Source organism: Sceloporus occidentalis, unplaced genomic scaffold (genome assembly GCF_023333645.1).
Source record: "Sceloporus occidentalis isolate IW3139 unplaced genomic scaffold, rSceOcc1.0.p SCAF_1, whole genome shotgun sequence".
In the NCBI taxonomy this organism is placed as follows: Eukaryota; Metazoa; Chordata; class Lepidosauria; order Squamata; family Phrynosomatidae; genus Sceloporus; species Sceloporus occidentalis.
This window is the reverse complement of record NW_028316981.1, coordinates 298,797,374-298,809,382: the sequence shown is the minus strand read 5'-3', so window position 1 is coordinate 298,809,382 and position 12,009 is coordinate 298,797,374. Positions and strand designations below refer to the sequence as shown.

General features: G+C 39.2%; 1 protein-coding gene across 2 annotated transcripts in view; it reads right to left on the bottom strand.

Annotated features, from left to right (window-relative positions):
• The window catches only part of LOC149324138 (PDZ domain-containing protein 2-like), a 294,838-nt gene that overhangs the window by 39,728 nt on the left and 243,101 nt on the right, over window positions 1-12,009 (bottom strand). For both annotated transcript variants that reach the window (XM_089496933.1, XM_089496943.1), the window contains 2 exons: window positions 3,598-7,129; window positions 659-776 (listed from right to left, as the gene is read on the bottom strand). In XM_089496933.1, the coding sequence (XP_089353059.1) occupies window positions 659-776; window positions 3,598-7,129 (3,650 nt within the window). The remainder of the gene's footprint in view (window positions 1-658; window positions 777-3,597; window positions 7,130-12,009) is intronic.

Sequence of the window (12,009 nt, the reverse complement as noted above, 5' to 3'; positions counted from 1 at the left end):
GGCCAGGAGATGCCCTTCTTTGTTGTGGTGGAAGGCAGATTCTGGGTCCATCCTAATATCTCTAGAGTTTATCACACAGGACAAATCCCATACAGAAACTAGTAAATTTAAACTGAAAACAACCCACAGACAACATTCACGGTTAACTCAAACAGAAAGTTGAAAAAAACCTCGCATTTGCCGGATGTTTTTCAGGCAACGTTTGTGTGAAAGAGAAATAACCCGAAAATAACCTGTACGCAAAGTTGTCCAAACCAGCTCCTTTTTACTTTTCCTAAATTCCGGAAGTGCAAAGGATCTTTCCATTCTGATTATTTTCACATTACTTCTCTTTCGCACCAACAGATCTGACAAACAACACCCATATTTTAAAATCCCGTTTCTGCACGGGATTTTACCAATTCACCCTCCATGTGATAAACTCCATTAATGTGCCTTGATTACTTCTATTTGGCTGCTGAGATACTGGAGAACTAAGTTTTTAAATGATCAAAAATTCACTTCCCTTAAAGAGCAAGAAATTATATTTCTTTCCTTACATAACTTTAAAAAAACAATCCAAAAGTAGTAATCTAAACATTAGCATATTTTCCCCACCGGTAATACCCAAATATTGGCAGGTGCTATTTTCCATCTTGATCTTAACCATAAGGCTTACCTCTGCTTGTGCTTTGGCCTCTTGAAGCAAAGAATGAACATCACATTTTGTTGTCACCAAAGACAAAACTAATTGCAATTTCTGCTGATCCAGAGTGGAAACCAGAAGTTGATCCAAGCTGTAAAATGAAGGTAAGATAGTGTTATTTAATGCTATAAGATATATTTTTTTAAAACATTCACACATTTCTAAATGGAAAATGGCCAGGATTTGTCTATTTAAATTTTATTTACTTAAATTATGTTCCACCTTTCTCCTGGCTCAAGATGGAGTTAATCACACAGAGGGCAGATTGGTAAAACCCATGTAGAAATAGGATTTTAAAATCTGAGTATTCTTTGTCAGATGTGTTTGCATGAAAGAAATAACGCGAATGAAAAATAAGAAATGTTTGGATTAATCCTGAATGTCATCTGAAAAACAACCCACAAATGTAGGTTTTCAGTTTAAATTTAGTTTCTGCATGGGATTCGGAAGGTACACTCAACTATCCCCAGTCAAAATTTACACTTTTATTCGTTTACTGATTAATTTTATTGTCTCTTTGTTCTGATTTTATTTTTCTGTGAATGACTTTATTTTCTGTGGAAATAAAAGTGATATATAACTGTTCGTAATAAAAATAAACACATAAATGAACAAATATTCAAGATGCAAAGGGACTGTAGCTCTCTAAGCTAGTTAGTGAGGTGAGAGGCAGAGCAGTGATCAAACCAATAATACCTTAGATAGGACATTGATCAGAATGGTGACTGTAGTAAAAAAAAAAATACAGCTAGGTCAACAGAGGACAAAAGACTGGGTCTGTAAGGTGTTTTGGGAGAGTACAAAGTAAAATAATGTAGATATGGCTCTATCTATGCTGTGATTTTGTAAGTGTGCAGAAAGATTTTAAGAATGGTATGAAGTACACATCCACAAAAAAGGAGACCCAAAAGACTGCAGTAACTATAGGACCATAGGACTAATCTTCCATACAAGCAAAATCATGCTTAAAATTCTGCAACATAGGCTCCAACCATACATGGAGAGAGAAATCCCAGAGGTGCAAGAAGGGTCCAGGATAGGAACACACACTAGAGGCTACATTGCAAACATATGATGGCTAATGGAGTCCACTAAGAAATTTGAAAGGAAAATCAACATGTGTTTTATAGACTATAGCAGTGGTGGCGAACCTATGGCACGTGTGCCAGAGGTGGCACTCAGGGCCCTCTATGTGGGCACACATGCTTTTGCCATAGCACAGAGTGTGCCAGAGTTTCTTACTATAAAGCCAGAGGGGTGTGGCACTTTGCAATAAATAAATGGGGTCTGGGTTGCTGTTTGGGCACTCAGTCTGTAAAAGGTTCACCATCACTGGACTATATTGGCCTCAGAGGGAGCGATCAGGCAGACCCAGCAACATCAGGGACTGCCTGAAGGACGAGACTTCTCCCTCCTTTGTCACCTTGTATTTTGTATTGCATTATGATTTTTACTGTACACCGCTATGATCATTGCGGAATAGCGGTCTATAAATAAAACATATTATTTATTATATTATTATAGCAAAGCCTTTGACTGCATAGATCATGGAAGGCTATGGGACAGCTTTAAAGACATGGGAGTGCCAACACAACTGATAGACCCGATGAAGAATCTGTACTTAGAACAAGAGGCTGATATTCGAACAGGACACACAGAAACAGAATGGTTTCCAACTGGCAAAGGGGTCAAGCAAGGCTGCATCTTTTCACCCTATTTGTTCAACTTATACGCAGAATATATATGAAGAGCAGGCTTGGATACAGAAATAGGAGTAAAAATAGGAGGAAGAAATATCAACAGTTCAAGATAAGTAGAAAACACTATATAGCGTGCCCACATTATATGCAACTTCCAGCATATGCTGGAAGCCACGACCAAAAAGCTCTCGTGCCCCATGACGCGCCGTGTGCACAAGCCCCATTACTTCTAATTGGGCTTGAGCAGATGCGTTTTTCCCTTATGCAGGGGGGGGGGTATGGAACGGATCCCCGTGTAAAGGAAATGCATGCTGTACTACTAGCAGAAGACATTACTAACTTAGAACAACTACTAAGGAAGATCAAGGAAGAAGGTATAAAGGCAGGATTACTGCTGAACATAAAGAAAACAAATAATTACCACAGACGATCTACACAAATTCAATCTAGGGACAATGAAAAAAATTGAAATAGTAAAAGTGTGCTCATACTTCAAACACTGATCAGAATAGTAACTGTAGTCAAGAAATCAGAAAAAGACTAGGAATAGGGAGGGCAGCTAAGAAAAAACTAGACAAGATCTCAAAGAGTAAAGATATACAACTGACCTTGAAAGTCAGAATCATACAAGCCATTATATTCCCTATTACCATGTACAGATGCAAGAGCTGGACAGTGAAGAAAGCAGTTAAGCAGTTTAGAAGAAGATCAACTCATTTGAGATGTGGTGCTGGGGAAGAGTTCTGAGGATACCATAGCAAAAAAGACAAACAAATGGGTCCTTGAACAGATCAAGCCTGAAATCTCCCTGGAAGCCAAGATGACTAAACTGAGGCTGTCGAATTTGGTGAGATCATGAGAAGACTGACTTACTGGAAAATACAATAATGCTAGGAGAGGTTGAGAACAGGAGAAAGAGAAGAAGACCTCATGCTATAGATGCTAGATCTCTTCTGCATCTGAACATTCATTTAGAATTTCCATAAAGAACCCATCAAATAATTTGCTAACTATTTCAGAATCTACCTTTACTTTCAGCAGAGGTGAAGTAAACTGGAGATAGAAGCTTAATATTTTTCTGCACAGAACACAACCTGGAATATAGGTTTGTTGCTTTTCTTAGAATATTTTTTTGCAATGAACTTTTGAGGCACTGGAACATTGGCCATGCCTGATAGCAAATGAGGATATGATGAAAATGATAAAACTTACCTGATTGACCAGCTTTTTCCTGAGCACACCTTATTCTGGCTGACATCATGCTGTACTACGTCCTCATCAGATGCTGACCCAGGAGTGCCAGAACTACTATTCCTGGGGCTGCTTTCTTTTGAATGGTGTCCACTTGCCATTAGAAGACCTGAAAGCTCTGAGCAATCATTCAGACTAGGAACACTTTCTATGGGAAGACCAAGAGATCTTGCACGTGGTGGAACTTCCAATTCTGTCTTAAAAGGGGGAGATTTGGGCTCTGTGGTGAAGTCCTCACTACACAGCTTATCGAGATCTGGCATGCTCAAGGCTCTTAGTTCCCGGAGTTTAGAGCGCGATAAAGGTGTATGCCTGATGTGCCCACCAGCGGCTCTGTTTCTTCGGTTGGTGCTAGACAGAGGTAAACTTTCTGGGCTTCCCAAAGTACCACATCTTTCATTCTTCTCCAACAGAACATCATCTTTGCTGTTCTCAGGAGACTTCTGCTGTAGATGCATTATTGCTGCAGTAGTTGATGATTTTGTCATCAATGGAGATGGTGGGGCTTCACTTTCACAGTAGGAACTCAAGCTTCGTCGCAGTGCCTGGACTGCATCATTTACACTGGTAGATGAAACTGCAGAAATGCCTCCAGATAACCGCCTCCCAACAGGAAGCTTGGAGCTCAAAGAGGTAGAATGTATGTCTATGGCTTTGACCATTGGCCTATCAAAATTGGCAAGGTTCTCAAAGGATTTAATTCTCTGCTTCACTGAAAAAGATGAAATGGGATCATGTGGCCAATTGAGTTCATAATAGTAATAATTCCTCCTGCAAGTTTTTAATTTGTCCACAATGCGACTGCTGTTGTCATTGGGCGAAGATAATTCTTGAGTGTTTGATTTGGGGATGCTATTTGATGCCTCTTTTTCATCTTGAATGTTCTGATCATTCATCAGATTCAGATGGACAATTTTCAGCATGCCCAGATCAGAATGAGGATGCTGTTCACAAGAAACATTGTTCAGGATATTATGGGCATGGTGTGTGGGTGCATCTGTAGTACTGCTTTCCTCTCTCAAATGGTTTGATAAATGGGTAGGCATTGAATAGGTCCGTGTGACAGGTTTTACCGCACTGTGTAAATTTACTTCTTCAGAAGTCTTCTGGCTACAGTTGTGTACTTCAACTTCCAGCTGGCTGGTCACTTGTTTGCTACTGTCTCCTTTCTCCAGAGACACCTCTGGAAATAATGAAGATGGTGTGAAGGAGGAGGAGGAAGATAGTCTCACCTCAATGAATGTGCGTTGAATTTCTTGCCCTGGTTGTTCCTTCTGAGCAGGGGAAGAAAGAACACTGGGAGGCTCCTTTTTAAAAGGCCTAATGTTGTCATAGCCTAATGGACTAATTCTACATCCATCATGATTCAAACAACTCATACCAATTCTTTGGTTCTCATTCTTATCACTCAGACAATGACCCCTGGTTGCAATTTGGGGATGTGCACTTATCTGGGAAGAATCTTCCCTAGTTTGGCACTCAACAGCATCGATCTTATTTTTCTCTTTGCTATTCATAGCTAATTGAATTGGCACCTGCTTTTCCTTTTGCTCTGTAGGATACTCAGACATTTCAGCATCGCCAAGCACCATGTTGTTAATGGATTTATCTTTGTTTTTCACAGTGTTTCCATCATTATTCAACATAGCTGAAGGGGATTCCTGAGGCACTGTTGAAGGTAATTTATTCTGCTCCTGTTGAACAATCCTGGACCCCATGGAAAGGCTCCTGCTAAGTGGTTCCAAATGTGTGGCTAAGTTATGGAGGGATGTGACTTTCTTTGGAAGAAGCCTAGGTGATGACTGTACTGGAATGGATTTTTGTTTCTGATCAGTGCTACCAGCTTTTACAGGAGCAGCATTAAGAGAATCTGAATGAGTCTTTGACTTACTTTTGATAGTAAGTCCCTTTAACTTCGGTCCTGGTTTGTTCCGTTGATTATTTGAAAGAGTTTCTGCAATACTCTTTTGGGGAATCCCCCTAGTTTCCTGATGCAGTTTTCTGAAAGAGGATGGGCTGTGTGGAATGGTCATACCTTTACATTGGCCAGAAGTTTGGATTTTTGCATTGGAACTTTTTGAGACAGAAATGGCATTTGTTTTTTCATTCCTTCCCAGTAAGTCATTTGCAGTGTTGACCTTATTCATATCTTTTGGTTTAGTCATGAGGGGAGATCTGGGGCTGTTTGCTGTCCTCTGTGATGTACAGTCCCCAGGGTGGCTGTCTGGCCTAGTCAAGTGAAGTGAGTCAGTGGTTCCTTTCTTTGTTGAAGCAGAAGGATAAGCAACCATGTGGCTGCCACAGTCAATTCCTAAATCATTTTCTGTAGTGGATTGTTCTTTGTTACCATATTCATTTTTGTGTAGCAAGTTGCTCTCCCAACCATTGATGGTTTTTGTAGTACACAAAGGCATTTCTTGAGCATCATGTCTAAAAGTCTCACATGTCTCTATAAGTTTCTCCCTGCTTTCCAAGCTTATCCTTTCTCCTCTCAAGGAATTGTTCTTGTAGAAAGAGCTGCCTCCATTATTATGTTCCAAAAGATCTATCCCTGGTGGGGATACTTCAGAAGGAGAATGAAAAACTTCTTCTAATGGAAATTTAACATTGGAAATAGCTAGTGACCCAATTTCTACCTTGCTTTCTTGCAAAATGGTGCCTGAAGAATGGCAGTCTGATAAATAAGATGTTTCCTCAAGAGATGTGACCACTCCTTTCTGGGGGAAATGTTGCTGTTCAAGATTCTGACAGCAAATTTCAACTTGTTCTTCATCTGATTCAACTGCCTTATATGCTTTTAAGGAATCATTGCAAGCAGACAGCAAAAGCGATGAATTGCTTGGGAGTCCAGCAGTTTCAACTACAGATTCTGTGTCTGAGCTGGAGTCATCTGCAGCAGCATACATGGATTTTGGAACTGTGTTGCTTTTGTTCTCAACTCTAGCCAAAGTGTCTTCATTTAAGCTGCTAAAATTCCTGGAATAGTTACTCAGACGGGTTTTGTTCACAGTGAAAATCTTGCTTGCATCAATGGAATCCAAGGCAGAAAATCCCAAGATCTGTTGTGTGTTTGATTCATGATTTACAGTTCTTCCTGGAAGGTCTTTCTTAACTATATCTGATACAGAATTAGAACAAGCATCTTCTGCCACAACAGAAATATCTTCCTTCACACAGTTCTCATTGGTTAATGAACATGTAACATCTTTTTCTTCTGAAGAATCTATTTTTAATAGGAATCTTGAGCCATCCTGGGCATAGCTGTTGTCTTGGGTACAGCTGGTTTCCAAAGAATATGCTAGCATCTCCTTCATCTTGGCATCAGATGGCAGCACTGTCCTTTCTCCTGTGTAGTCTGGGTTATCTTTATACAAAGCTTCTTCTTGATTTGTAAGGCTGTTTTCTTCTTCAGTCATGACAATATTGCTTGGATGATTGTGAACTGTTTTATCTGCCTCTGAAGACTCAACAGCATTTGAAAGTGTGTTCATGTCTGCAAAAGAAAGGAAGCAAACAAGTCATTCTATCCTTGAAACACTGTGAAAACTAGTTATGATGCACAAGTATGGCTTTTGCTTTTGCCCATCCAACCTAGGCCAAGTAATCACCATACTACCTTATTTTAATAACATAAATGTTGTTAACCATTTGAATTTTTATATATAATTACTTTGCATGCTTACTCTAAAGGTCCATTCTGGGTTGGTTGTAAGGAGGAATCCACATGTTACATCCGTTACTACCCAGACAGAGGCAGGGAATCACATAACCTAAAGTTTGCTGACATGTTGCCTCCTCTGTATCCTCCTTTTAGTTCCCTTCATGACCAAACTAAAGAGTTAAATAACTAGAGGAGAAAGGCCAAAGGACTACAAAGAGGAAAGAATAAACCAGAGCTAAACATACCGTGTCTCCTCACAAATAAGACACTGTCTAATTTTTATTTTTATTTTTCCTCAAGATGACACACTATGGCTTATTTTCAGGGGATGTCTTATTTTTCATACGTGTGGTACAACAATCTACGTTTATTCAAATGTAGTTAGCTCATCTTCTTCTGGAGTATCATCATAATTCTCCAAATCTGGAATTCCATCCTGAATTTCTTGTGACTGCATTTCCTTTATAACCATTGGCCCCAATCTTTCCGCTCCCTTCCTGCCCCCTTCCGTTCGGCGCCGGGCCTATCACTATGTCTTATTTTCAGGGTATGGCTTATATTGTGCAAATGCTTAGAAATCTATGGGTTTTTTTTATGGGTATGTCTTATTTTGGGGGAAACAGGCTAATAAAATAAGGAATCTTCTTTGTACAGGATTAGCTAGAGTGAAAACAAAAGTAAGCCCCTTCAGGGGTGGTGTGTGTGTGGATTCCTCACAACCTAAGCAGAATGAATCTTCACCATAAGTATCCAGTGTTTCATTCTAAGGATGGTGAAAAGAGGAATCCACATGGTATAGGACATACCCAAGCTACCCAGATGACCTTAAGGGTGAGCTGTGACTGGAGCTACACTTTGAAACTACATCTTGATAAGGCAGTATTGATTGACTTTTACTTGTTTACTTTTAATTTTGTGTGAATATAACAGGTGTACTCCTCCAGCACACTTCCAGATCTTTAGTAGAGATGAGCATTTGCAAGAAAGCTTTACAAATGTAATGAGCTAATAAGTATAAAAAACACTGAGAGTCAGAGGCTGGCAGGATATATTCCCTTAAAATTGTGGATTTGAAAAATTCTTCAGCAGTGGAACACAAAAGGACTCAGTCTGTCTGAAGTGCTTAGCATATCCATATCATGCCCAATTCGTTCTGGAGGGTGTACAGGCCTGGAGTGGAAGAGGGAGAAATTATTTTCTGCAAGCAATTAAGGTCAGAATGAATCTTAGTTCATAAAACTCCAGTTTTATGAGAGTGAGATGAAGAGTGACTGTGTGCTTCTTGAAGGTATAGAGATGCCTAGGCCATTTAAGGAAAAACATGCCCTTTTTCTCAATTTTTAAGACTTAAAAGAAATTGTACCATGTCTATGCATTATAATGAAATTGATTATCAGATCTCACAAGAATTGGCAGATAGGAGCTTTCCCAGTCATATAGTTAATGGAGTGCAAGTGGTGGGATCCTTAGGTGGAAGTGACCATGTTCTCCTGGAGTTTGTTATACAGTGTAAAGGAGAAGCCAGGCATAGTCAGACACGCATTCTAGAATTTAGGAAAGCTGATTTTAGTAAACTTAGAGAAATACTGGGGGTGATCCCATGGTCAGGCATACTAAAAGAGAAGGGCGTTCAAGATGGATGGGAGTTTCTCAAAAGGGAGATACTGAAGGCACAATTTCAAACAGTTCCCGTGAGAAAGAAAAATGGGAGGTGTCTCAAGAAACCAGGATGGATGACTAAGGAACTTTCAACTGAGCTAAGTTTTAAATGGAAAATGTATAAGAAATGGAAAAGGGGGGAAATCACAGAAAAGGAATTCAAAGAAATAGCAGGCATGTGTAAGGGTAAAGTCAGAAAAGCTAAAGTGCGGAATGAACTCAGGTTTGCTAGAAAGGTTAAGAACAATAAAAAGGGCTTTTTTGGATATGTCCGCAGCAAAAGGAAGAAGAAGGAAACAGTAGGGCCACTGTGTGGAGAAGATGGCAAAATGCTAACGGGACAGAGAAAAGGAAGAATTACTCAATGCCTTCTTTGCCTCCGTCTTCTCAGAAAGGAAGAGGGTGCTCAACCTGAGGATAATGGAGCAGAGGACAGAATAGGGGAATTTCAGCACAGAATAAGTAAAGAGATAGTACAGGAATACCTTGTCAATCTAAATGAATTTAAATCTCCAGGACCAGATGAACTACATCCAAGGGTACTAAAAGAACTGGCAAATGTAATATCGGAGCCATTGGCAATAATCTTTTGTGAACTCCTGGAGAACAGGAGAAATCCCAGCAGACTGGAGGAGGGCAAACGTCCCCATCTTCAAAAAGGGAAAAAAAGAGGATCCCAACAATTATTGTCCAGTTAGTCTGACATCAATACCAGGAAAGATTCTAGAGCAGATCATTAAACAGAGTCTGTGAACATCTAGAAAGCAATGCCATAATCACAAAAAGTCAACATGGGTTTCAGAGAAAGAAGTCATGCCAGACAAATCTGATCTCTTTTTTTGATAAAATTACCAGCTTGTTACATGAAGGGAATGCTATGGATATAGTATATCTTGATTTCAGTAAGGCTTTTGACAGGGTTCCCTATGATATTCTTGCAAACAAGCTAGTGAAATGTGGGCTAGACAAAGTAACTGTTACATGGATTTGTAATTGGTTTCTTTCATGCCCTGCTCGGAGACATGCTGGGCATCGGTCATCTGGGATTTCTTTTCCTTTACTCTCTCCTTTTCCATCATCCATTCTGGTGTCTGTGTTTTCTCCACTAATTTTATCCTAGTTTTAGTACCCACCTCCTCTTTCTTCCTTTTGACCGTTTTCCCTGATTAATACTAGAAGAGGTTTTCCCGACTGGCTGGCAGGGTAGGTAGTAAAAAACTAAGGGGAAGGGGGGAGTCTTAACAGATATAACTGAAAAAAACTTTGAACTTCGACTCCTGCCTAGTCAGCTGGCATGTAGGGTAAAACCCTCATGTGATGGATTGCTCTACCTGCACATCCATGAGTTTAGCACTGTCCATTTGAATGGTTTTCTTTACACAATAGACTCTTACAAAGAGAAGGCTTTTGGATATACAAATTACAATTTACTGCATCTATGGGTTTAAATGATCACTGAAATTTATCAGTCTATTTATAAAATCTCATCTCTGCCATGATTACAGGGACTCTTAGCAGGAGTTTGATATATTTTATACTAGTTAATCTTCTAGAGGAATGTTCTTATGTTGTTTCTTTATTTTACTTATAGTAGGTATATCTGATTTGTACCTTTAATTTATTTTCTTAATGACTTGGCAGCTTTGGTATCAAACCACCTGGAAATGATTGTCATTAACTTGGCTGGAGTTGCATAAATGGTGGGAATTTTCTCAGTCATATATGCATGGGGATAAAGGCAGATAAAAAGCTTTATCTGTGAAATGGTAATTATATCTGTATTATATCTTTGTCAAATTTGGTTTTTGTTATATACTTTGGTTTTACCGTTTGTTTATTATGACTTATTTTTACATTAGCCAGTATCTTTGGAGTTTGGGAAATACCATGAATGACTGTTGGATAATTACAAAAAATAGTATCTCCTTTTCTGTGTGTGTTCTCTATAAGAATTTTCATAATATCAATTATTTCCATATTTACTTCTTCATTGACTGGATCTGCCACCACCATTAGTTTTGCTTGTTTTTGAGCCCCCTCATCTTGTTAGGTAATGAGGGAACAGTTTGTGAGTTTCAATCGCCTCCCGGTCCCTAATTTACTATAAAGAATATAATCTGGCTCATAGCCCAGAGATTTTGTTAAAACCCATGGGGCCTTAGTATTGGCCAACCTGTCCAAATTACACTGATGGATTTGACAACCAGTCAGAATGAAATGTGATCCTGAGGGGAAAAATGGGGGGGGGGGGGTATTTTTAACTGTATAATTTCTTCTTGTAAAAATAAATGAAGCAATTAACAGTATTAGAATCAATATGGAATTGGCACTCTCCTTTTATTTATACATAGAATCCCCAAAATATTTCAGCAGAAATAGTTAATTAGTACTGTACTAGGTTATGTTGTGTGCCTATAGAAAATGAGATAAATGCAATATTTAAGTTAACAGGACTATCTTGTAGTCACTGGTGGTTCAATAGACACAAGACAGAAACACTTTGTTCTGATGAGCTGTAGAAAATAAAACCTTAGATAAAATATAGGTTAACTAGAATCCCCTGGAGATGCCAATAGGTCAATAAGGGTGTGCATGGATCTGTCTCATGCTTACAGCCTGTAGAAAATAAGTCCAATCTAATGGTGTGGTACAATATAGAATCATAAGAATCTCCTGTAGCTACCAGTGAGCCAACAGGTAGATACGGGAAAACCCTGCACTCACAGCAGTTATCAGTGGACCTTCTGATAAAAGGAACAGATTATAAACTACAAGATCTACAGAAGAGAGTTCCCAAGGCTGAGAATGTCAACAGTTTTCTCCTCCCTCAGTGGCTCCTGATCTCATGACCAAGAAGTAATGATTCCTCTCTGAAAGTCTCCTGCCAAGAGATCTATGAGGGTGCTGTTCCACATTGGGAGTACCATTTGTTTATTAACATTGGCATGATAAATAAATTATGTGAGAATTTCTCTTGGGGGAAGTCTTTGATTTATAACTTGAATACAGGGCGGAGTAACTTGAGGACCTTGAAATCAAATATCTAAGGAGAA